Here is a 27,328-nt window from a genome sequence, read left to right on the forward strand (position 1 = left end):
CTGGTTTGCGACTGTTTTTGCCAGATCTACTTTGAATATCTCAATGTACAGATAGCCATTCCCACAAGGGGGCTATGCTAATACCATGACAGGGCTGCACCTCTCTCGCCACTAAACTTTGATGAGGCAGTTAGCCCACACAGCTGCTCATGTTCATCCGTGGAAACCATGACACTGTCATGGGAACAAATTCAGAGCTGCTGCCATGAACAGCACTTATCAGTACAGTGGGCCATGACCCCAATGGCTTCTGTTGAGATTGGTGGGTGGCCTTGAGTAATGCAGATCCTCTATGCGTGACTGTCATCCCCTGCCCTAAGTGGCTCAAAACTCAATAAGCTGGCAGTAGCATATATCTCATTCATAAAAACTAAAATACCAACAGACTGGGGGTGAGCAGGAAGAATTATGCAAAGTATAAATATTCAAATGTCCTTATCGGTTCTGGACACACTGGGTAATGCTGGGATTGCAGGCAAATGAGATACAGTGCTAGACTGTCCTCCTTCTGTGCCAAGGAAGCTCAGCCACAGGCTGACTTCTGTACAGATGAATCAACAGATACGAGCACTTAGGAAGCAGGAAAAAGGACAAGAAACACTGAGGCAAGCTCGAGACTCGAGAGAGAAAACGGGCACAGGACAAGAGTGGGGCTAGCAAGCACCCGTTCTCCCATGGTGCTAGTACTGAAACACAAGGCCTTGGTCAAAGAAATTACTTACAGTCCCCAGAATAGATACGGGATTGGATATTCTCAAACTGTGAGACCAGAGGCCATAAAACAATGGAAGCATTCCCGCACAGCAATGAGGTGCTCACTAGACTGTGGGCTAGCTCTGCCTCCTCTGTCTTCAGTTCTCATAGGAAGAGAAGGTAACTGTTAGAAGTGCAGAGTGAGGCTGCAGAAGCCCCGCTACAGCCAGCACAATATGGCTGCGAAAGCGTATCCTCCTCCCCTTAGAGCACAATACAGTGGAGGGGGCTTCCTCGAGACGCCGTCTTTGAACACGAGCTCCAAGGACTCTCTATCGGACTGTTGCCACTCACTTCCTACCTTCTGCTGCATGCACACACACACACACACACACACACACACACAAGTTTAATGAAGAGACTAGAGCAAGGGTGAAGGAGTAAGTCACAAAGGAATGACTTTCAAGCAACTACCCAGAGCCAGGGGGGAAAAACATTTAAACAAATATGGATGGAAAAGAAAGGAATGGAAGCACCTAAGGCTCTATGGTTGGTCGTGAAGCCCTGAGTGGGGTTGAGGGGTATGCCATGGATACTGCAGTTAGACACATGCTCATGTGTATGTAGGGGCTCAATAAGGAAAACAATGGGAGAGGGAGAGGGAGGAAGACAGACAGACAGACAGACAGACAGACAGACAGACAGACAGACACACACACACACACACACACACACACACAAACACGGGGGGGGGGGGCAGGCAGTCAGACAGACACACAGAGAGGCTTTAATGTGCCAAACTGCACACACAGAGAGCAAAGAACAACTTGTGGGAACCACATTGGTCCTAAAAGTTGAACTCAGGTTGTCAGTGTTGGTCACTTTACCCACTGAGCTATTTTGCTGGCTCGGGGACATTTAGCTGAATGTAACAAGCTACTTTAATAGGATATGCTGACACTACAATGTGAGTTTATGTCTCTGCCAGTTAGCACGTCACAGGGATGAATTCCTAGACTATTTCTAATGGTCCTAGTTCTACACCCCATTTAGTTCACTGACCCATAGAGTGGAAAGTCATGTGATATGAATGGATCCTGTAACACCCAGCATGGGGATTATGCTGGTTGGGGGGGGGGAGGTTGAGGGAGGGTAAGAGGTGGGGAGTGAGAGACAGGAGGCAGAATGAGTAGTTAGATAAGCTGGGTTAGAGCTGTGGTTAAATGTACCATGCATATGTGCGGAGGTCCATGTCAGTGACACACAAGGAGATACTTTTCTTACTGGGCCAGTGCTCCGTGCTGTTCTGGGAATAACTACAAACGCAGTCCCACATAATCCATGCCACTGTGAGCTGCACAGAGTAGACTATACCAGGCTTCTGAACCAGTGCTAATGGCACAAACTGTTAACCTCACATGTAAAAGGAACTCAAGCTAAATTTCCTCCCATTTAACGATAAAATTAAACTTTATGTGGCATCAATAAATCTTGTACAGACTGAAGGAACATTTCCAAACTTTTAATAATGATAACACTAGCTTTAGTAGAAGAAAGAAAGTGCTTGCTTTTTTTTTTTTTTTTTTTTTTTTTTTTGGTCTACAGAAAGCATTATAAAATTAGGATGTGTAGAAAAGTGATCAGAAAAATTTTGCAATCACAGTATGTGCAAAAATACCACTGGGTTAAAACTTGAAATTAATTTGGAGGTGTTTCAGGGATTAAAAAACTTCAAATGGTTGTATTTCCTTTTCTCTGAACAAATAAGCATTTATTTTTTTACATGATTGTTACAGGCTAAGTTTTGCCTATGAATTAATATGTTGAAAGGTTAGCCCCAGTGAAGCTGTGTGCATTCAGAAAAACGGCCTCTAACAAGATTGCCAAGTTAACTTGGAATCATGGGCGTGAAACCTAATCGAGTATCACTGGTGTGCTTCTTCTGGGGACACCAGGACACACACAGACACAAGGAAAAAGCTGTGGGTGGGTGGGGGACACAGCAAGAAGGTAGCTATGTATAAGCCACGGGGCAATCAGAGAGACTTCACAGAATCTAGCCCTGCCAGCACCTTGGCCTGAGGCGTGTCAACCTCCAGGTGTGTGACCATGTCACCTTCTGCTGTGGATCGCACTCGGTATTGCTTACAGAAGCCTTGGTAACAAGACACCTGAATTCATTTTTTTTTTCTGTCAACTAAGAGAAATAATGCACATAAGCACATGCCACATAGAATCTGAAGTTATTTCCTCAACAGGAATAATAAAATACCCACCAACGTGGATAGGTAACTATTCTCTCAAACTGGAAGATTTCAGGGTAGTCCTGAAATGTCATCCATGCTGAGAGGCCCATTCTCCTGGGTCTTAAGTTTCTTGTGAAGGGACACAATGGCTTCTTAGAAAAACAATCAACACTTATTTCTTCTCTGAGAGTCTAAAATGTCATGGCTTTATCACTGAAGCAACAGTTGGGATAATTACTGTGTCCTAGAAGTTTATTATGTTTATTAATTATGTTATGAAAACTATGTTTAAATGTCTAGGCATGCCTTGTGACCATGTAATTAGTTAATAATCAAAACAGAAAAACATAACTCTACTGTGTGTGCATGTATGGTTGAGTATGTGTGTGCATATGTGTGTATACATGCTTGCATGCATGTGTGTGCATGCATGTATGTGTGTATTTAACTAGACGACAATGTCAGGTGTCTGCCATGCATCTGCAATTCGGCCTCAGCTACACATTGGCTTGCCTAAACAAGCTTGAGGGGTCCTCCTGTCTCTGGCTGCCCAGCCATGGGGGTTACAGGTTCACACTGCCATGCTTATGTGGGTGCTGGGGATTGAACCTAGGCCCTTATGCTTTCAAGACAAGTACCTGCTGATTAAATTATCCCTTCAACCCTGACTTCTGTTTTTGAATAGGAAAGCCTAACACTAAGATTTGGAAATCAATGGCCCCTCCCTCCTATTGCTAAAGAAAGATCCCATTTCCCCTTCCCACTTCTCTGTTTTTCCTTCTGAGACAGGGTCTCACTGTGTGGTTCTGGCTGACCTGGAACTCTTTATGTCTGAGATCTCTCTGCCTCTCCCTCCTGACTACTGGCCTTTTGAAAATAAACATTTGTGGAAATATGAGAGCAGGAAGGACTATGATGGAGGCACGACAGAGGGAGAGAACGCTGGTGCCTGACTCTATGCGCAGCTTTGTCTGAGAACTCAGAACTGCCACAGAGTTGAGCAGTCCAGGGCTTTGCAGGGCCATTGCTACCGGAGAGCCAGTCCAGAGCAGGAGTGAGGCCAAGACACATCCAAATCCCAACAATCTCTTCCTGAGGCTGGAAGGAGTAGCACTGCTTCCTCCCTGCCCTGGGCCTGCATGGCTCAGTGCTAGTATCCTTGCAACCCCCACCTCTGCCATCCTTGAGGCAGTCACATAGCCTGGGGCCAGGTTTCAGGTTAAATTTTCTCTCTCTCTCTCTCTCCCTATAAGGACATGGCCAGCCAGCACCTGGAATTCCTCTTTTTGCAAATGAAGTATTCTCAGCACCTTGGCCCCAGCCAATGTTGTACACTCATTCCCCTAAATCCCTACCCACTCTCCGAGTTGTTCCCACCAATAAAAGCAGCTGTCTTACTGAAAATTGTCTCTGGGGAAAGCTGATACTCTTGTAGTCATGTTGACTAAGATCCTGACTAATACAGCTGCCCTGGCTGGGCCTCACTCCTCCAGTCCAGCCTGGTGTGCAGATGGGGTGGGGGTGGGGTTGAGAGGGTGTGGGAGTGGCAGAGCTTTTCATATTATCATCTCCACATATCCAAAGCTTCTCCATCCAAGGCTTTACAGCACAGCTGGCCAAAGTTCCCTCACTGGGTGTTTCTCCTATAGGAAAGTAGCTCCTCAATGCTCTGTTCAAAGGTTTCAGCAATGATGGGTTTTGGATACTTAATCGATTTTTAATCTTCTTTCAAGCTAGATTTGTTTTGTATCAATAGGAAATGTGATTAGTAAATGCAACATTCATTTTGCTCAACTGACACTAAACTTAAGATATAAATGGCCTGCATTTCCCACCATATTTTAACATTTCCGTTTCCTGTGCACTTTTGTAATTTATTCTTTAACTCTGCTAAAGATTTCTCATGCAAAAGCACAAAGCACGGTTATATTTCTGACTTTTGGCAAAAAAAAAATAAATAAATAAAATTTTTTTTCACATTAGAATGCCCTCTGTTAGAAATACAACTAGGAAGCTTGCTTGGCTATCACTCAATGGCCTCATATTAAGGAGGATCCTTAGTAGCATAACACACAAAAGCCTGCCTGAAACCGAAAGAGAATTGATTTTTGAATTGCTGCCTAGTGAGGTTTTTTGGGGGAGGGGCAGTAAAGGTATAATAGGTAAGTTAGGGCAAAAAGTCTTTGGTCCACATACACTTCCAGAGAGACTTAAGGTCCAAAGCAGGTGAAGGCATCACATGGAGAAGTCTTGGCCCACCTGGGTGCTCTCTGGGACTGTCCTGAGAGGCGTTCTCCTCAGCACGCCTGCTTCTTCACTAGCATGAGCTAAAGAGAGTCATAGCCAACTCTGGTAGAAAGGACCCAGCTCCTTAAAAAGTAGAGATTCTAGCAGAACAAAACAAAACAAAAACTACAACAACAGCAGAGAGAAGGAGAGGAGAGAAAGGGAGAGAGAGAGAAAGAGACAGAAAGGAAGGAAGGAAGAAAGGAAGGAAGGAAGGAAGGAAGGAAGGAAGAGAGAAAAGAGAGAAAGAATTAATCCACTAATAATGAATCAGGGAAGGCAGGTGAGCAGACGCCTGAATCCTGAAAGACTGCCAAATTCAGATGAATAGGATTCTTTTTAAAATAACTGCATCAAAAATATCTGGTTTAAGCAACTTAAGGGGAACAAGCCTTCCTCGGCTCACAGTTTCACAGGTTTCAGTCATCATGCTGAGGACAGTTTCTCGGAGCAGAGGTTGAGCAGAGGAAATGTCTGTGCTAACTGTATCTGGCTCTTTTCCTTCTTCCATTCCAGTTGACCCTCTAGCCTAAGAGGCTGAGCACACTGCTTCCTGGATTCCAAGGGTCCTTCCCTCTCAAGCTGTTCCCTCTAGCAAAGTCTGTGCATGGGCCTGGGGTGGGGGTGGGGCTTTCCTAACTTTTCACTGCCCTTGGGCAGATGGTGCCCCCCACATCCTTTGACACCAGTCACCGTGCTTCACCGAGGTCTCCTGTGCCTGTAAATGCCAAGCCCAGAGGACCGGGCATCACTCTTGTTTCTTTCTTTCTTTCTTTTTTTAAAATATATTTTGTTAATTTATTAATATTACATCTCAATGGTTATCCCATCCCTTGTATCATCCCATTCCTCCCTCCCTCCCATTTTCCCCTTACTCCCCTCCCCTATGACTGTTGAGGGGGACCTCCTCTCCCTGTACATGCTCATAGGGTATCAAGTCTCTTCTTGGTAGCCTGCTATCCTTCCTCTGAGTGCCACCAGGTCTCCCCATCCAGGGGACGTGGTCAAATATGGGGCACCAGAGTTCGTGTGAAAGTCAGACCCCACTCTCCACTCAGCTCTTGTTTCTTTTGCCTGTGAAAGTTTTCATTCCTAACTTACAAGGAACTCCTGTTTATCCTTTCAGCTCTTGCCCAAATGTCGTGTCTTCGAAGGCTCTCCCTAAGTAGGTGACTTTAATCATTAACTCCTGAGACCACCCAGACGATAAGTATCACACCATCACACCAAAGTGAATTCAGTCAAGGACTTTGACTTGGAAAAGGCAGAGGGCAGAAGGCAAAGGAGAGTCAAAATGACTAGGCAACTTACAACAATATTTTCATGAATTAGAGCAGGGACCACGGATTCTGATCGACTTACTGTCTCTTTACAATAAAATTAATATTAAGGAAAGTGTATGAGCTTAAAGAGAAGAAATTTTTTAGCATTTTCTGAATCTAATCTTGGCACCAAAAAAAAAAAATTGGATGTTGGTATTTTTCAAGGAATGATATTGCAGTGTGCATGTTCTTACAGAACGACATTGAGCCCTTTCATTTTAATGCTCACCTTTGTTTATATTTATGAAAGCTCATAAAACAAAATTGGGTAAAGTACTCGATCTCTGTCAGTTTTGTTATCCGTAGAAGGAAAATCATAATATCTACTGAGCATGTTAATGAGAGAGCAGGAGTCAATCCATATAAGCTCTTAGTGCTGGGTCTTGACACAAATAACCAATATTGGCAGCTATTAATCCACAGAGCTTTAAAACATCTAACAAGACTGTCTATCATTTAAAATCTCAGGCCCTATTTTTAGTCTAAGCCCAGCAAAGTATGGGGGCAATTTGTCAAGCTGAAGTGTATTTTATGGTGAACAGTACCTCTGCATCCATCACCACCCTGGAGGGCACAACTTGTCTTCTGCCTGGAAGGTCAGAGTCAAGTAGACAACACACACAGAGTTATGGTGAGTGCCCGTAGCAGAAGACAAGGAGCAGGAGGGCAACTCCTCCAGGAAGTAAGTGTCACAGAAGGTGACATCAGGGCTTGATGGTCTTTCCCAGTTATCAGAAGACACTGTCACCACACAGCACAGATATCTGTATAAATCACTTTTAGGAAGGGTGATTTTGAAATCAAGACTTGCTCATTCTCTCATTAGAAACACATTTTCCTCCCCACTGAGAGCTTACTATATTTAAGTCACTATTTGCTTTGCAGCAGTTAACCAAACAAATTCCTGCTCTTGTGACATATTCCCAAGGAAAAGAACAAATAATAAATGATTAAAATTCATAACAAGGGGGCTAGGGAGATAGTTCAGTCAGTGAAGTGCTTCTCCCACATGGCCAAGGACATCAGTTAGATACACAGCACTTGTGTACAACAAGGCATGTGAGAGCACTCGGAAGCCCAGTGCAGGAAGGAAGGATCCCTGGGGGCTCGCTGCATATCCATCCGAGCAAAATCTGCAAGCCCTAGGATCCAGTGAGGGCCACAGAAAAAGCAGTGAGGATGTCTCCTGAAGAACACCGCCAGGGTTGACCTCTGGCCCGCACATGCACATACAAAAATATGCACTCACATTTATACATATATGCATATATGACATTTTACACACACACACACACACACACACACACGCCGTATTCAGCATTGATAAATATTACAGAGGAAAATGAAACAGTATAAGTGAATAGAGTCTCAGCAGAGTATTGTTGGTGGAGTGGTGAGAAAGCCTTCTAAGTACCATCTGAGTAAAGCCCTCTACGATGTAAAACAGTGAGCCATGTCTGGTGAAGCCATTTGAAGTAGATGGAGGCAAAAGCAAGGCCTGGATTCAGGTGCCTGGGTGAGTGTGTAAAGTGACTGATACACACTGGGGTGGGGTCTTGAAAGTATTAAGTAGACAAAGAGACTGATTTTCTCCTGAGACGCTGTTAGAGGATCCTCACCAGTTTGCTAAGACAGCAGTAAGATAGCGTGGCTACTCTAGAAGCAGTCTGTGGCATAATAGGATGAAGATACAGTATGGAAGCAATAAGCCAGTAGGAGTCAACTATAGTTCAGGTGACGTGTGGTGGGGCATGGCCTGCCCACGGGCACGGGAGTATGCGGCAGTTACTGATTTTATATAGGAAACACTGAAGAATACATTATGAGAAAAAGAATAGTAAAAAGTAGCTCCAGTGTTCAGGTGAGAGCTTCTGGAAGAGCAAAACCAACAGTTTTGAAGAGGTGGGAACTGTGTGTGGGAGGAGCAGGCTTGACTGGGAGGGAAAGTGGGAAGTGATCTTCCTATACTGACCCCTGAGTATGAAACAAGCCTCACCATGCCGGCCCAACAGTAAGACACCTCAAGCTCACCACAGCCAAAGGGAGGAAAGTTGCAATGACACAGGGCTGGGAAATTCACTTTAGTGACTAAAACAGACCATGTCAAAGCGAAGATTAATCTGTTATGCTACAAAGGAGGATCTGATGAGCAGACCAGACTGAGAATGAAACTGCAATTAAAAAAACAGGACACTCATTTAAAATATACATTAAAAAGCCATGTAAACAGCTCACGAACCCAAGGCAATCAATAATACCATTTCACTTATGATTGCTTTATTGATTGGCCAGGAGTGTCTGAGTCCATAGGTACCTACTGTGTCAGAGTTAAAAGGAAAGAGAGTACATTCCTGCTCCCTGCTCTGCAAGAGCCAGCATCCTTCCTGAAGAAAAGTCACAAAGCAGGACTCAGACCAAATAGAATAGAAAAGCTCAGAACTTGGAAGGCAGAGGAAGGAGACCATGAGTTGGAGGCCTCTCTCAGCTGCATGGCGTGACCTCATGAAAAAATTGTCAATTACGTTTATATTTTAAATTTATTTTTAATTTCTATATTCACCTTACATCCAGATCATAGTCCCTTTCCTCCTCTCCTCCTGTCCCTCCCTCCCATCCTCTTTTCCTTCTCCGCAGATTACAAACTCAATTGTTCTCGCATCACTCTTATCCTCCCGTTCCTCCTACCCTCCCACCCCCACCCTATTACCCTCCCTTAGGTCCATGCCTGAGGGGGATCTCCTCCCCCACTTTATGGTTGTAGGCTAACAAGTCTCATCTTGGCAGTCTACTTATTTTTTCTTTGAGTGCCACCAGGGCTCCCCACGAAGGGGAGGTTGTCAAATATGGGGCACCTGAGCTCATGTCAGAGTAAGTCCCTCTTCTCCACATAACTGTGGAGGATGTCCTGTCCATTGGCTAGATCAGAGTACGGGTACTTGTATTGTCCTTGGTTAGTGCGATAGTTTGAGCAGACTCGCCGGACCCTGATCCATTCGTCATAATGTTCTTCGTGTAGGTTTCTAAGGTCCTCTGGATCCTTCTATTTACCCATCTCTTATATTTCTCTTACCTAGAGTCCCAGTAGGATGTCCTTACATCTGTCCCAATCTCTTGGAAAGTGAAGACATTCATGGGGCAAGCCTTTTGGGCTAGTGTCCAATTATAAGTAAGTATATACTGTGTGAGTCTTTCTGTTTCTGGGTTAACTCACTTAGTATGATCGTTTCTAATTTCCACTTTGGAAATCTATTTGGCGCTTTCTAAGAAAAATGGGAATAGGGCTTTCTCAAGACCCAGCTATTCTACTCCTTGGAATATACCCAGAAAATTCTCTACCACACAACAGGGATATATGCTCAACCATGTTCATAGCAGCCTTACTCATAATAGCCAGAACCTGGAAATAGCATAAGTGTCCCTCAGTGGAAGAATGGATAAAGAAACTGTGGTACATATACACTATGGAATACTACTCAGCTAAATGGGGTTTTAAAGACATAGAGACACTGAGACCCTCATATATGTCTTGTGTGGACATATAACAGTCATGTAAAACATGCTGCTCCACAGGAAACTACTCGAGCAGTTCCTCACAATGTAACCACCACCAGGCCATTCTACTGAGGGGTATGTGTACAAGACAGCTGCAAAGACATGGCCCTGAAAATACAAACCCTCCAAGGCCATCAACTCCTTAAAGGATAAGTTCAGTTTGGCAAACGTGAGATATTATTCAGCAATAAAAAGGAAAGTACTATTTATCTACATTAAAAATAGATGGTATTTGAAAATACCAGGCTAATGATACAGTTACATAAGATAATCTATGATTCCATGTCAAAAATAGGCATATACATTGGTGGTAACAGATTAGTTATGATCTACAGATGCTAAGCTTGGGAGAAGGCTGCTAAAGATATGAGTGTCCTTAAAGGGGCAAGGTTATTTCTCTCTCTCTCTCTCTCTCTCTCTCTCTCTCTCTCTCTCTCTCTCTCTCTCCACTTTACAGAATACTTAAAATGCAAATGATCTCAATAAAGATACCAGACATTAGATATGTCTAATGAAGCACAATTCATAGCAAAGAATAAAAGTGACACTATGAAAAATTCCAGAGAGTAAGCCCGTATGATTATACGGGAAGTGGGCGAATGGCCAAGCTTCACCTAGGTAGGAAGCCTGAACAGGACTAGGTCATTGGGGTTGGAGGGCTATAGGAACCACTCTACAAGTAGTGGGTTCATTTGTCACTTAAAAGTTTAATTAATTTTACGTGCCCGTGCTTTGCCTGCATGTATATATGTGTGACACATGCACAGTTGACTCCCATGAAACTAAGAGCATCAGACTCCCTGGAACTGGAGTAACAGAGGGTTGAGAACCACCATTTCAGCAGCAATCGATCTCTGGTCCTCTGTAAGACGAACAAACGCTCTTAAACTCTGAGCCATCTCTCTAGTCCCAATTTTTCACTTTTATATTTACTCCTTTTCTCCCTAAAATGTCCAGTGACAGCACATTCTGACTCAAGACTCAAAAGCAGAATCGATACACAAGAAGAGCTTCAAATGATTTCATTTACTTTAAAATTTACTACACCTCTCTCCTCTCTCTCTCTCTCTCTCTGTATGGGGACATACAAACCATGTTTTACAATGTAGGCCATGAGGATCGCATGACACCTCACTTTCCCTGTTGCGGTACAGAGCAGCCACAGACCTTACACAGACAAGGTAGGAAGGCTGCACTTCAATGCTATTTACAAAACAAGGCTTCGGAGAGCTTTAGCCCATAGGCCACAGCAGCATGGTCATTTTTCTTCTTAAGGCAGTTTTCCAGGAATCCTTGGGAACCTGTTACTCATTGGCCTTGCAGAGACCACCTGCATCAGCTGTCTCCTAGGTAACTGCTAGCATCTGTGTATTATGGAGAAGGGCTGGGTAGCAGGGTTATAAATAGGGTTTCCTCAGATAAAAAACTGCAAGTGACATCTACTGTAGCCCAGATGTTGAAGGCTCTCTAAAGGCTGCTTACTATAGGTTTGGTACTTAGTTTAATGCTATATGGCAGTTAGAGAATGTTTAAAAGGTGGGGCCTACTGGGGATTCTTCCAGCCATTCATTAGAGGCATGCCTCTGAAGGGTGCCGTCAAGCCCAAGTCTCTTTCTTGTCTTGCTGCCAAAGTAAAGCTTCATTAACATCCAGTCAAAAATCAGGGTTTCCTCAGTGAGTTAATGATCTTTGATGATTTTACAATGATGGAATGCTGGCTGAAGCACTGTCTAAGGTAATTCTACTCATACTGCTGAACACACGTATGAACCATGAAGAGTAAGGATGAAGAACACAAAGAATCCTGCACACGTGTCACTCTTCCACTTTTAAAGGGCGGAAGAAGGAGGGAGGGTGGGAAGATACAAGCCAGGGTATGACAACATTCAGGATGTAATCTGAATAAATTATAACAAATTAAAACAAAAAAGAATAAAAGCAGGACCTATTATCTCGATTTTAGATTTAGGGTACAGTTTCACCTCCTTAAATCTTGACAAAATATTGACTTTCTATATGTTAGGTCCCAGATATACAACTCTAAACATAAGTGTCTAAACCACTAGGCCCCAGGAATATTTTATGTTTGGACAACTGTACAATGAGCTGATTACATAAACAAAGACACTCAGGAATGCAGGCAAACTTCAGAGTGGAAAGAACGCCAGGCAGTCCTTGAAGAGACTTAGCACTTCTCCTCCTGTGTTCAGGGTTGGCAAGACACTAGAAAAGGTAACGCCGAACATGCTGCAGGTACCACTGTATGCAAACACGCTCAGTACACTTTATACAGCATGCTTTTTAAGACTTACATGCTATTTTATACAGCTCAATGTTATTTTAAGGAAGTAAGCTCTAGCAAAAAATAAAAAATAAAAAGAAGAAGAAAGAAAAAGTGCCATATTTTCTAAAGAACATTCCTCAAATTCCTAGTAGGAAATGGAGCAAACATCATATTACTGGCTAAAAGTATTTATAAAAGTTGGATTTTTCATCTTTTAGAAAAAAAATCAAAGATCTAAAATAACAAGTAAATCTTTATTTTCAGAACAATGACACTTTTTGGAATTATAATAGTAAAAATAGTTGACTTTATTGGCCACAGTGACTCCCACTTATAAATCCTAGCCTTTGGGACACTGAGCCAAAAGAACGTCTGCAAGTTCAAGGCCAGCCTGGGCTATATAATGAGACCTTGTCTTTTCCCCTCATATTTGACCTTCCCAGCCCCAGAAAGCTCTCCTCTGTGAGAAAAATCCTAATATTCTGTATTTACATTATTTAGTTTGTAATCAATGAAGAGCACACTTCTGTTTTCAAGGAAGAGAACAAGTATAAACTCATCTGAAACTGGGCAATATCAGGGTCTGCTTTCGTCAAGAGAAAACAAAATTCCAAAGAGTGTCAGTAAGTAAGGGATTTGCTATGAAATTAAATAAAGCAAAGGGATAAAATCAATAATTTTATATATGGTTTTACTGTTAACACACAAAATCTGATGTTAAAATTAGTTTTTCAAAAATATTAGAGATGTGAATTTCTAGAAATTGTAAGACATAAGAAGTTTAGATGAAAATTAATATTCATAATCAAGTCTTGAGGTACTGGCACAGGGCTCTGGATAATGACTTATTGCTGTGGGAGGTATGGGCAGAGATGGAATTGCTGAGGACCACAGTTCTTTAAAGAGCAGCGTCTAGAACAGCCACTGGGAAACTGTGCAATTTGACACTGGAGTTTACTCTGTCATTACAAGTCATATTTGTATGCACTTACCTACCATGAACATGCAAACAAACAAAGCCAACAAAAGCAAAATTAAGTGACAGGGTTGAAATGGTAGAAACCATGGTTACAAAACAACAGTTTTAAAACCTTATTCATGACTACTGTGTCTGTCATCTAGAGTTAATGCTTCTTCACCGTACAATATTTGTTCTTGTTCATGTGACGTTCCAATTAAAATTAGCAAACCTCTGATGACAACGGACACGAGACAAGTATGTATGAATGGCCAGCACATGTGTTAAACATGTGAATAATCAAAATAAAAATGTAAGTTTAAACCAAAATGATAGGACTAAATAGCATAAGAATGGTTTAAACCAGAAAGAATGAAGACACCAAGCATTGTGAAAGTCAGAAAACCTGCCCACCACCTCTGACATCAATGGTTAAAGAGTGCAAAATGTTATACTTAGGAAAACTAATGTTTCCTTTCTTTTTTTTCCCCCTACCAGTACTCAAGAACTAACTCAGGGACTGGAACACATTGGGCAAGATCTCTACCACAGGGCTAAACTCAGGTCCCAGCACACACCAACACATGCACAAACAACATTAAGAGTGTGGTTGAGGAGTACAGAGGAACTTAGTGGTGAGCAGAAATGGTGTTGCCCCTACTTTCAGACCTAAGCACATTTGTGGTCAAGTGTTCCCAGGTCCCTTGTGTGGAATGGGCTGATCCCCCTGATGGGGGTTGGGGTGGGGGACCAGATAGCCAGCTCATGAGGTCAACCAGCGTACTTGGGAAAACCAAAAAAGAACAGCATTTCTAAGAGAGGTTCCTGTTTATCTGTGATACAAATTTGTTTCTGGGGTGGTGGTGGTGGTGGTGGTACTGGTGGTGGTGCTGGTGTGTGTGTGTGTGTGTACAGAATTGAAGAGGACACTGCTCTGCACCAGGCTTATTGGGTACTTTAGTGTCCCAGCCTAGCTTTCCAGCTGACCTGTGCTGGTTGTCTACAAGCCCTTACTTTGATGACACTGTCTTCCTACTGTTCTTTCTCTTAAGAGCTTTACCTACAGGGACATTCTGCTGTGCCCAACGGGCTCTCTACTGGGAACTCCAGCAGGCTATCCTGTAGGGGTTTCCCCGGGCAATTTCAGCTGGACATTTTGAGCCCCTAATTTGATGATTGTGTTCATTTGTGTCGCCTTCTTCTTTCCTTTTACTTTTGCTTGCTAAACATATAATTAACTTACTCTTTCAAATCTAAACTGTGGCCACCATGTATCATCCTTTGGGCCATACGGGACAGTGAGTAACAGAGAGAGGAAGTCTAGCCATAGGGATTTAGTGGGTATTTCCCCTCTTCCCTCCAACCGCTGACCTCAAGCACACGCGGACCACAAATGCTTAGGCTGGTGCCCATGCATGGCACAGGCCACTGAAGGTCCACGTAGAACAGCATGGATGTGGAACTCCTCCCATCCCAGTTATCCAAAGATGCCGAGATCTAAGTAATTGCCACCCAGAGAACAGAGATAATCTTCAAAACATTTGACTTTGCAGCTTTCCAGGAACTTGACATGTGACGCAGGGCGAGTGACTCACGAATGAGCAGAAGAAATGCTTGGACCTGTGGTCACCTAATGTTCAGGGTTATGTGGGGGTCACAGAGTGCTTTGTCAAGCGGCAAGTTCATGAAGAGGACTTACGGATATCACTCCCACGGGCCTCAAGTTACTGCTTCCAATCTCACCATCCTGGGGTGATACAGCAGCAGAGCCCAGGGACATGTCTCTGGCCCGTGCCCTGCCTGCCCTGAGTGCCTCCTTACTCTGTTCTTCTGCTTCTAGGAGGGAGAGAAATTTAAAACACGTGTTTCCATAAGCATGGCTCTCTTTAACATAGCAGCAGTTCCTCACAGCACACCCAATACATGCCACTGTAAGAAGCTAAAAGAATTTCCACATTTTGATACTATTGGGATGTATAGGATGTTTCTGTGCCATTCTCAAATGTTTTCTTAATCTTTATAGAAATTACAGGTCTGGGAATTCCTTCCACACTTTTTCTTTTCTGAGGTATTATGTATCTCTTAAGTCCCAAATTTGAATGAAAAAAAAAAAAAGTCTGTTGCAATCTGGCAGAGAACCCTTTTGTGTGAGATGAGCTGAGGCTGCATTATCCTGGAGGGCATTTCAAGGGCACGTTAATAGGACTGATTTTAAATTTAACATAAGTATTACTCTAGTAGAATGAATCCTACAGCTTTTCCAGGGTGCATAAGCAGCAGTATCTTCATACACACTGGCAAATATCTGTCCCTCTATGAGGCTGACCTAGGTCCTTTTGTATGACAAGGGTGCTGAAGTCACTTTATCACTATACACTTGAGATTCGTGTCTTCAAGACGCAGCCTCGGCATCCAGTAAAGCGGTGCGCCTTACCTGAATACCGCAAGAAACACACAGCCTGCTTCAGAAGAAAGCCAACACACAGAGACCCAGAGTTAAAGTAGGCTTCAGCACAGAGGAAAAGACACCAGTGTATGTAAGAGGGCTTCTGGCTAGAGGAGAGTGTTTTCTCTTTACAAAGGCTTGCTTACAGCAGTGCTTCTTAAGGAAGTCAGCTCAGCTGATATGGGGCCCACACCATGCTCTCTGTAATATGCAAACTCCCTGCTCAGCATGTGTGGGAACAGAAATATAGCCCTGACCCTGCAGGCCACCCAGTTCTGACTTTCTTCTTTCCCCCTTTCTTTCCTTTATCTTTCTTTTTCCATTGTCTTTTTCTTTTCTCTGTTCTACAATGTTGGAAAATTAAAAACCACTGATCTCAAATATAAGGGGGGAAAACAGTAGGTTAAATTTCAAATGTTACAAAATCCTAAGTGTGCTGAAAGATCACTGTTTAAAGATGCAAATGCATATTTTCCATTAGTACCAAAATAAATAAAAACAAATCAAAGCGAACGGAGACACTGAATAGCCCTCACTTGGCAATTTTTAAGCCCATAGAAATTTCCAACTCTTTGCAATCACTAATTAATTAGAAAAGGTGGCATCCTTTACCACGGTTGAAAATGTGACAAAGAAGTTGAGAGGAAGGGCCTTAATGCTTGGTCTCTCTCTTGCTAAGCCTGGAACTTGCAATTTTGCTAGTCTGTCTAGCCTGCCCCTCTCGGCCTCTCCTTCCCTGGTACTAGGATGGCAAGAGTGCTACCATGCACACCTAGCATTTAAGTGGGTTTGAAGATCGAAAATGTGATGCTCACACTTTACCCACAGAGCCGTCTCCCCAGCCTTGGAAGAGCTTTTCTTTTTATTAGAGGAGCCACTTACTATTTTATTATGAAAGCCTTATACTGGAAAATGATCAAGGTTAGCCCACTTCGATATAAGGTTCACAGGTAAGGCTCGTGGATACCTCCAGCATATCACAGGATGCACCACTTGGAAAGCGCCTTACACCTCTAAGGACTCTGATAGTTGCTTGGAGCACAATGAAATAAGAGCAATTTTTATGAAAGAGCGATGAGTTAGTACTAGTACATATCAGACAGGACTTTAAAAAAATTTTTTTTGGTTGTTGTTCCAAAGTTAAAATGAGAATGATCTGCTATGAAACTGACATCCTGATCAGAATATGGAAATAAATGATTGAAGAAATATGGTCTAATCTTCTACTTAAGCCATCATTCCAAACTACCATTCAGAGGTAGGCTAAAAGGAAGGTGCTGGAATCACGGCATCTTCACAGCTCTTACAGAATGGAAAGGAGGGCTTGCATCCGACCCAGGGACTGAAAGCTGGCTCGGTTTCCTCACTTCGCCTTTTATAGTAATCCTCATTGGCTCTTCTTTTCATGCTCGGAGGGGACGTAAGTGTTGTCTCAGAACTCGGGGAAAACCCACGTTATGATGAGGAGGGACCACCCCTGTACAAGTTATGTAGTCAGAAGCAGTAACTGGATATACTAAATGAAAACGAATCTCTACACAGTGAGAACCTCCATTCACAAAGGATTTTCAAACAATCTTAATAGAGCTAAAGAAGGAAGGGTAAGACTCTTCCTGGAAAATAGGAATTCTACAAACAAGGGCCAATAAACTAAGCCTATGATACCTGCTTCTTCCCAAAGGAAAACGGCTTGTCTGTCTTAGATCCGCCTAACTGCGTCTTTTCTGGAGGACTTGGCTACTTAACCCTGGCAGCCACCATGGTACCAATGCTGCAAGAATTATCACCTCAACACGGGCTTTGCCTATCAGTAGCTCATCTGATGGCCCTGGACACCTTGTACCTACAGATCTGGGAATATCCTGCTCCCGCCGAGCCATGAAACACAGCACATCTATCCAGGTTCCATGCAGGCACACCATGCATAACGACATTTCTGCGCTACACAGAAAGGGATGCTGTAACGGAAAGAAAGCAATAGCTGGGAGATGAATTTGTTGTTGTTGTTGTTGTTTCCTTTCCCAGATCAGATTTTCCTGACCTACTGTGTTCGTTTACCTTTTGGGAAGATGATGCTTCATTTCTGAGCAACTGGTTCCCTTGGCTACTAAACAGTAGCTACACTGGTCCTGTACAAACAAGAGCGCACTCACCTTTTTGGCGTCACCATTTTTTTTTTCTGGGTGTCACCTGCAGAAGAATAGCACGTGCATGCCTGTCTCTAGTGCTGCTCTCTAGGGATGGCAGATAGTCCCTTCTTCCTAGTGCTATGTTAGTAGATGTCTTACCTTTGGCTGCAGTGTCTGTGTGCCGGCAGCTGGGGCAGGTTCTGTGATAAAGGTCTTCTTGGGTCCGCTGCCTGGATACATGCCAGGAGGGTTCGGATTCCCCGCTCCAGGAGCAGCATATCCAGGTTCCCGTTTCCAAGTGTTAGGGTGAACCTGCTGCCCGTAAGCAGGATCAGCATCGTTTCTGCCCCCGTAGCCAGGCCCTGCTGCATAATAGGGTTCATAGTAGCGCCCTTGGTTGGAGGAATACCCATATCCAGGCTCAGGCTGGTGTCCCGGGGGTGGAATATACGTATAGTCGGTGCCAGTGCGAGTCGAAGGAGGACCCTGTCCTGACAGAGGAGCTGGCTGGGTGTTATAGCCATGAGGCCCTGAACCATACATCTGTCCGGCAGATGGACCAGCCATGTAATGAGGGCTGGGCTGGGCTGACTTCACTTGCACATTGAAGGTGGGTCTTGAGGGTGTGGATGCTGTAGTGTAAGAGGCTGGAACTGGCTGGGGCTGGGGTTTGAGCGTTCCGATTGGTGTCACTGGGATGGGTGCGGCCTGGGGTGCAGGCTGCGGTTTTACTGCAGATTTCTTGGTTGCTGTCAGAGGTGGCTGGTTTGGAATGACCATTCTCTTATGTCCTGTGACAGGGGTAGAGACGGGAGGAGAGGCTGTTGCACTAGCAGAGCCCTAAAATAGAAGAGAAGAATGATAAAGATGATCAGCAATAAAAGAAAAATTAAAAACGCAAGCAAACAGGGAGTGGGGTTAGGTATTGCTTGTGTGTTGGGGTATAAAATACGAACAAGGCATAGCCTTCCCCTTGAGGTGCTCACTAACTCAAAAGTCAGGTGTTCTGTGCAGAACCAGTGAGGAACTAAAAGAAAAAAATTAAGGGAACAAATTCATTTACAATAGCGTCAAAAAGAATATGGCATCAGGACTAAGCTTAGCCAAGGTATAAACTATGTACCAGATGACAATGTAAACAGCGATGAAAAGAATTACAGGAATGCATTTTTAAAACTTAGGTTGTGTTCCTGGACCTGAAGAGCCTGCCTCACCCAAACATCCCTCAGATCTAGAGTGACACCTATCAAGTTGCAGAACGGGAACAGCTATCTAGCCCAAACTCAGACGGAAAGAGAAAAGACCACAGACAGACAAACCAGACCTGAAAAGAAAGAACACAGTTAGATTATGTTGGAGACTTCAAGATATGTTGGGAATTTAAAAAATCAAAACCAAGTAGAAACAACATAAAGGTAGACACAGGATGGAAGAGAGAGAAAGGTGTTCTAGAAATAAACACACACACATATAAAGTTCACTTATTTTCTACATGAGCACCAAGAAAAAACACTGGAGAAGGTAAAATTTCTTTCATAAATTGTGTTAAACTACTGGATTTCGACAAGCAAGAAAGCAATCAGAGAACTACACCAGGAACTAAAAATGGCCCTAAAGATGCAAACGCTCTAGGAAAGAAAACAGATGTAAAGCTTCTGAGAACGGTGTCTGTCAGCAATGATTTAATAGTGATAGCACCAGAAGTACAGATAACAGAAACAAAATGAAACAGAAAAATGACGTCATATGGAAAAGCTCTACACAGAAAAAAAAAACAAAAACAAAAACAAAAACAAAACAGCAGAGTGAAAGGCAAGCCATGAATGGGAGCAGATCCCCATACAAGCAGCAATGGGCTAATGGTCAAAGTATCTAAGAAAGCCTCACAGCACGGAAGTAGAGACAAGGAAGGGCTAAAGAGATGGCTCCATGGGAAAAGGTAAAAGCACTTGTGGCTCTCTCAGAGGACTTGGGTTCAGGTGCTACTATCCTCATGCCTGCTCCCAAGCACCCATAACTCCAGGTCCAGCAGATATGACACATGCTTCTGGCATCCATGCATACCAGAAACACACACGGTATACATGCATACATGTAGACATGCAAATGCCCATAAAAGAAACATCATGAAAAGGAACTTAATGAAACACAAGTTCAGGCTTTGAATACAGCAATAATAATACTGTTCTGAAATGCATATAAAAGACAGAACGTTAAAGACTGGCTCAAAATTAGTAATAATCGAGAAATAAAAACAAAACTCGAATGAGGAATCGCATCTTTGTCAGGATTATTGACAATAAGCAAAGCAAACTGGAAGACCGGAGCTGGCAAGAACGGTAAGGTCTCTGCACACTGTTGTTGGGATGTCAAAGTGACAGAGCTAATGGGGAACACAGGAGGAAAGTTCTTAAAAACACTGAAGTGGAACAAACTTGTAACCTAGCAATTTCCCTTATTGGCCCATACCCAATGTTATTGAAATGTGGCTCTCAAAGAAATATTTGCATTTCCCTGTTCACTGCAACACTGTTTACAATAATAACGAGGAAAAATAAAAAACCCTTAGATGTCCACCAGTAGATGAAGGATAAAGAAAATGTACATACAATGCAATATTATTTGTTCCTCAAAAAGAAGGAAATTCTACATCATGTAGCAACATGGATGAACCTTGAAGACATTAGGGTATGAAAAATAAGCCAGTTACAGTAAGACAAATATTGCCTGATTTTAACCACATGAATTGTTGAAAATAGTTAAGACTCACAAAGTCAAGAATTGGGATGACAGTGGCAAAGAGTTGATTGGGTTCCTATCACTGTGATAAAACACCATGACCAAAGCAAGTAGGTCTTCCACACCACTGCTCATCTCTGAGGGAAGGCAGGACAGGAACTCAAGCAAGGCAGGAACCTGAAGGCAGGAGTTGATGATGCGGCCATGGAGGAGTGCTGCTTACTGGCTTGTTCCACATGGCTTGCTCAGCCTTCTTTCTTAAAGAGCACAAGACCACCAGCAGTGGGATGGCACCACCAACAGTGAGCTGTCCCCTCCTCCACCAATCACTAATTAAGAAAATGTCCCACAGGTCAGCCTACAACGCAATCTTTTGGAGGCTCCCTAAGTTGGGGCTCCCTCCTTTCATATGATTCTAGCTTGTATCAAGCTGACATAAAACTAGTTAGCACAACCTGGGAATATTAAATAGTAAGTTCCCAACCACTTGATTTGTTTTCAGTCAAGCAAGATAGGCTGTTAAGCTCCACTGATTAATAACAGTTCACTTACTATCATCAATAATATATTATACAGTGAAAGATTTACCGGAATGGAAAGGAAAACATGAAGCTATTCTGACAAAACCAAAGGGAAGTGAGGTCCTGGTCCTAATAAATGTCATGTACGAGATGAACCCCATGTCTTCTTGTCTCATGTGCATAGTGATTCTCACTCGTGTCGTGGGATGAAGGGTTCTACCTCACTCCCATGTTAGCATAACGGAGCTCATTAATATGCACTGAAGATCCTTGGGAAACGAATGGCAGAAAACTAGCACATAAAAAGATTCAGCTCCCAGAAAATCACACATACATGTATGTATAGATGAGTGTGATATTTAAATGTGCTCAATTTTCAAAACGAAAATGTTAAATTATGACAAAAATCCAAGTATTCGTACAAAATCAGAAATAAAATGAAATGTCAAAAATACATTCTTGGAACCACCAAATAATCCAATAAACAGAAAATATTCGGTGACATGACTCTTCAATTAACTGAATATGCGGACCAGATAAGCACTGGCACAGTTTTCTTTGACTGTGAAGAACATAAATACACGTACTTTAAAATAATGATATCTGCTCTTTTTCCTTTCACATCCAATCAGATAAAATATGTAAAACTTTGGAGGAAAACTGTATACACCAAAATATACTAGTTTTAACAACACTTATGATAAAAATATCCAAACACGTGCCAGCATACATGCAACAGAACACACAGCAGAGATGAGGGAATGCTGGGAAAGCTCTCCCAGGGAATGCTTTTCTTCTTTGGTACTTAGCAAAGTAATGGGTTTCACTTGGCACTTTCATATGTACTCCACTTTGGCTTGTGCTCCTTCCCCACCTTTCCCCTTGATCCCTGTTTGTATCCTCTGACTCCAAGTCATTTCCACTTTGAAGTCAAGCAGGTCCTATGTGCTCCTCTTAACTCCTTTCCTTAAACTTTCCTGTTCTCTTTCAGTCACCTCTCTAGTTATATGACCTAAACCCACATTCCCACCTATACAGATGCAAGATGAGGTTTTGCATATAGCAGAGATCACGTAGTACTGCTGGTATGCATGCAAATGGCTCTGGAGATGGGGCCAAAATAAACAGTCATTCAAAGACCTTGGTTTTGTGTGTGTGTGTGTGTGTGTGTGTGTGTGTGTGTGTGTGTGTGTGTGTGTGTGTGTGTGTTTATTAGGGAGAAAATTATTTCTAGGAAGTGAGGGCTATGCTAAATCACTTTTTATATACAATTATGATAGATCTCTCTCTCTCTCCTCCCGCTGCCTCTTTGAGACAGGGTTTCTCTGTGTAGCCCTGACTATCCTGGACTCACTTTGCAGACCAGGCTGGCCCTGAATTCACAGAGATCCGCCATTCTCTGCCTCCCCAGTGCTGGGATTAAAGGTGTGCTCCACCACACCCTGCTGGTGTGGCTTTAGCCATCTGTCCTGGGGCTGAAGATACAGCTGTAACAGACTTCTGTTAGCCTAGTTACTGAGTTATTGTATACATGTATAGTTGAGTTGAAGTATGAACACTTATGTTTTTGCTGCTGATGCCCTCAGCAATCTGTTTCATGTCTCTGACAGGTTAGGTTGACATTATTGACTAGGAAAAAAGTCTAATTTTATTATTTTTCAGAGTTCAATTTACTTTCCCATGTTACAGAATGTCAAGATCTTAACTGGGCATGTCTTTAAAAATGTCTTTAGTATATGTGTTTTAATAATATACTACTTGATTAAATACACACACACACACACACACACACACACACACACACATTTCGATTGGACACTATGAGGACTACCGTCAGCCTGAAGGGAAAGGGACCCTTACCTATCTAGGAGCACCCAAGATGCTTGGGTTATTATAAATAAACAACAAATATACCTCCTAAAAAGATAGTGTAAAATTAAGCAAAAATTTCGTATTCGGTAGAATCCTGTAACTTCACAGAGAATCAAATTAGGAATTTAAAATTAAATCTTGTGTCTTAGATTTACAAGTTTCCCAGGAAACTACATTTGAGGAAAATGATATGTGGGAAAGATAGCCTTAAGAGTCAGGATCCCCCAAAACAGAACCAAGGAAAAATGGGCATGCTCAAACTAGGTACTCTTGAAGAACTCATACATACAGGCATCATACATAGACCTACTATGGTGAGCTACCAGGGTCAGAGGAGTGACATGCAACCTGCACAGAGAGATCCATCATTTCCTCTAGGCTGCAGAGGACTAGCTGTGGGTGGCGACGAGGCATAGGTATTTAATAACCAAGAAGGAAGGATTGGGGAGGACAATCCAAAGAGACCCAGGCACCATCCTTGACAGACAGGTGGAAAGCTCATAGTAGGGGAGCCAGAGGAAGATCTGTGACTCAGCGGCACAATAGCTGTTGGTGTCTCTCAAGAAGCGTTAGTATCACCTTGGGCTGACAGCTGACATGCTGGCTTCTGGTTGACTTGATGTTCACCATGACAGTCAAAGCGTCTCTGTTCATTTCCCACCTTCCCCTGATCAGTAAGTACAGCTGAGAGCCATTGGAAATGAGATAGTAACCGACTGCCCAGGAGAAATTTATCTGTATCTCTTGTTCAGTCAAAGTGTACAGAAAGCTGCACATCTTTACTGAATGGTTTCATGTAATTACAAATCATTTTCTAATCTTTACATAAAATTAACAAATGACGAAAACAGTCCCCATGCTGCCCAAGGGCCCTTAATCACCCACATGACCTCTTTTCTGTCCCCTCTCTCTCCAGATCCACATCTAGAGCTTGAAATATGATCACTATCACAGACACACCCAGCAGTCGTGTCCCTAGGGCTCATCTGTATTCTGCACCCTAGGCTTACACATTTAATGGAGGATTTCATTTCTCAACCCAGATGTCTTATATGTTTTTCAGAATCAAAACAATGGAAACTTTCCTCACCCCCACAACTGCCTCAATCCCACTCAAAAGAATAGAGGGGGTGGCCTGAGTCTTCCCCTTGTAACTGTCCAAGCATTGAACCCTGCTACTACTCTCTGAACAGGGAGTTTCCTATCTCAGGTACATCCCCATTTTAATAATTGTCTACTATGAAAGCACTGGGTGTTCTCCAACACAGTCTAAGTGGTCCACCCCTCAGGAAAACCTTCCACCTGCAGCTGGAGGGATCCTTCTCCCACACATATAATCACATTACTTTGCTATTTTAAAGTCTTCAAACCTTGGCTTAAGCCCTCAATCAGAGCATCTCTCATTCTCCTGTTCTTCGGTATCATATGTGTATGTGTTTGCTTCCTCAAGGGAAGGAGCTAGTAGTCACTTTTACTCAACAAGATACCTTGAATCTTCACAACATCATAGCCCACAGCAGAAATTTAGGAAACATTGATCACTGAATGAGTAATTTTCTCGTAAGAAAATGGCAACATACCAATATCTATTTTTCCTGACAGAATTGACAATAAATACATTGATACACCAGACATATGCTTAATTGCAGTGGGGCCATCAGCTTCTTTCTTTCGTTCAGTGACTTTAAGGCAGAAAGTATTAATATTGTTATCTTTCTCCAGGAGCATTTGAAGCGCTGCTTCTTCCTGTTTGTTGTTTGTTTTAGATGGGTGTCTCACCAATTAGCTGAGGGTAGCCTTGAACTTATGTCAGAACTGGGAGTTCCAGGATCACAGAGTATATCCCAGCACACTGGGCTACTTATTTTCCTTTTAATGATCATTTTGTAAAAGTAAGTTCTAACTTCTTGTCTTCTTAGGCTAAAGTTCTAGGATAGTTTTGAGTGCATTCATCGGGGCATAGAGGGAATAAGTTGAAGCCTCAGAATTATTACACTTCAGAGGCAATGCACGAAACAGGTAAGTTTCAGGCCAGTTTCGGATACACACTAAAACCGTGTCTCCAAAACAATAACAAACAAACAAACAGAAAAGCTGGGCAGTGGTGGAGCAGACCTCAAATCCCAGCACTCTGGAGGCAGAAGCAGGTGGATCTCTGAGCTGGAGGCCAGCTTGGTCTACAGAGCTAGTTCCAGGATAGTTAAGGCTATACTGTGAAACTATGTGTTGGAAAACAATAAAACCAAACAAACAAAATAAATGAAAGGCCAACCAATCAATAACTAAAACATTAAAATAATACAGTTTGTGTATATTCAAGCAAATACAAATTTTAAACTAAATAAGCACCTGTTGTAAGCCAGCTCCATGCTAGGCACTCCTAATTGCTAGAGCTACAATAAGGGAGGTTGCAATACTGGGCAATATATGCCTATTCAACATAATATGAAGAATGTGATGAGTTATACACATGAATCAAAAGTGATTCCTATTTAGGGTGAAAATGTTCTAAGATTCCAGGAGACAGGTTTAGAAGGTAAAGCTGCAGCAAACTCAACCCTCACATTATATATTAATCAAGGTACATAACAATGAAAATGCCCAAATCTAACTGTTACATAAATAATACACTGTGAGGTCAGCCATTCATACAATGTAATTGAAATGACATGATAATATTTCCACACAGCCACGAAACAGAAAAAATATGTAGAGGGACTGATAATCGACTTGTTCAAAAAATGGGGAGCCGGGCAGTGGTGGCACACACCTTTAATCCCAGCACTCGGGAGGTAGAGGCAGGCAGATCACTGTGAATTTGAGGCCAGCCTGCCCTACAAAGTGAGTCCAGGACAGCCACGGCTACACAAAGAGACCCTGTCTCAAAAAACTAAAAACAAAACAAAATTAAGAAAAAATGGGGACTAGGAGTGTCACTGCTTTGGTCATGTTTCGTGGTAACTCTCTTCAGCTAGTTGACAAGTGTGATGTTGGTCACTTGTGCTTATCTATGTTGCCTCTGGATGGCAGAAAACGGAAATTCAGGTACTTACTGGAAATTAATTGATGCATTATAACAACAAGCATTTATACAGCACTTCCTTCGTGTAAACACTGTCAAGTGCATTTCATACACAACTGCCACAATCACAATGAGGCAGGAACTACGATTGTATATACTTCTGGAAGACGGTGGTCAAGCCCAGGCTGTTCAGGTCTGCACTTCAATGTCTTACAGACTATTCTGATCTGGGCATGGTGATGCATGCTTGTAATTCTAAAACCCAGGAGACAGAGTCAAAATATTTATGAGTAAAAGGCAAGCTTGGCCTTTTTCTCATTTCACTCAGAAAAATAAGTTTGTCTTAAAATTGAGCAAAACAATCAAAACCATAAAGATCTCAGATAGAATGTGAAAGAGGCCAAGTTAAAAGGCACACACACACACACACACACACACACACACACACACACACACACACACTACTATTACTACTACTACCGATAACAAAAAAACCTCAAAAGGCCTTTTCAAACTATCTATGGTTTTCATAGTCCTACAACTTCTGTGAAGCTAATTCAGACACAGAAACCTTTATTTTCTCCCAGAAGAACGCAATGAGCAAATGGTACGGGTGGATAACGGTACTCAGAGCTAGGGCCAGCACAAGCTGTGAACTGTAAGAGAGCTGAGGAGCTCACACCTACCCCGAAGAGTCAACTTCTGGATCATACCAGCTGCCTGCCTCCCCACAAACTGCAGAGCCAACATTCCTTCTCTGACGTAAAGGTTTTGATCAAGAGCTTCGGCAGTTGCAAGCAAAGGGAAGCCAGAGCATGACATTTTACACCAAAGACTGTATGCGAGTTGAGCTCTGCCACTTCAGCCCTAAGTTACAGACAAAGGGAAATGGAAGGACCAGCACAATCCAAAAGGCCTGCACGTTAGATAGGACGTGAGGAGGAGAGTCAAGTTAGCAAGGACCTAACAGGCTTCTTTGCTAGATGCGCTCCCCCCTTGAACAATTAAGGAAACCCAGGATTCTCATCTGCATCCAATAGGTAGAGCCCATGGAGAGAAAGATGGAAACAGGTAGCCTGAAGGTGCTCCCTGGGTACCGAAAGAGCTCTAGGCCAGAAAAACGCCTTGTCTCAAAACAAAACAAAAAAGTAGACAGCTCCTGAGAACCAACACCCTAGATTGTTGTTCTCTGGCTTTCACAGGCACACACGCAAGCACAACATGCGTGCATCTGCCTGCATGCATGCCCAGGCACACA

The 27,328-nt window shown here is 42.8% G+C and overlaps 1 protein-coding gene across 15 annotated transcripts in view; it reads right to left on the bottom strand.

Moving 5' to 3' along the window:
* Positions 1-27,328, bottom strand: part of LPP (LIM domain containing preferred translocation partner in lipoma) — a 604,427-nt gene that overhangs the window by 223,582 nt on the left and 353,517 nt on the right. For all 15 annotated transcript variants that reach the window (XM_084802403.1, XM_084802406.1, XM_084802400.1 and 12 more), the window contains one exon: positions 18,076-18,756. In XM_084802403.1, coding sequence (XP_084658529.1) covers positions 18,076-18,756 — 681 coding nt within the window. The remainder of the gene's footprint in view (positions 1-18,075; positions 18,757-27,328) is intronic.

This window comes from Acomys minous (assembly GCF_964271855.1).
Source record: "Acomys minous genome assembly, chromosome: 11".
Taxonomy (NCBI): domain Eukaryota; kingdom Metazoa; phylum Chordata; class Mammalia; order Rodentia; family Muridae; genus Acomys; species Acomys minous.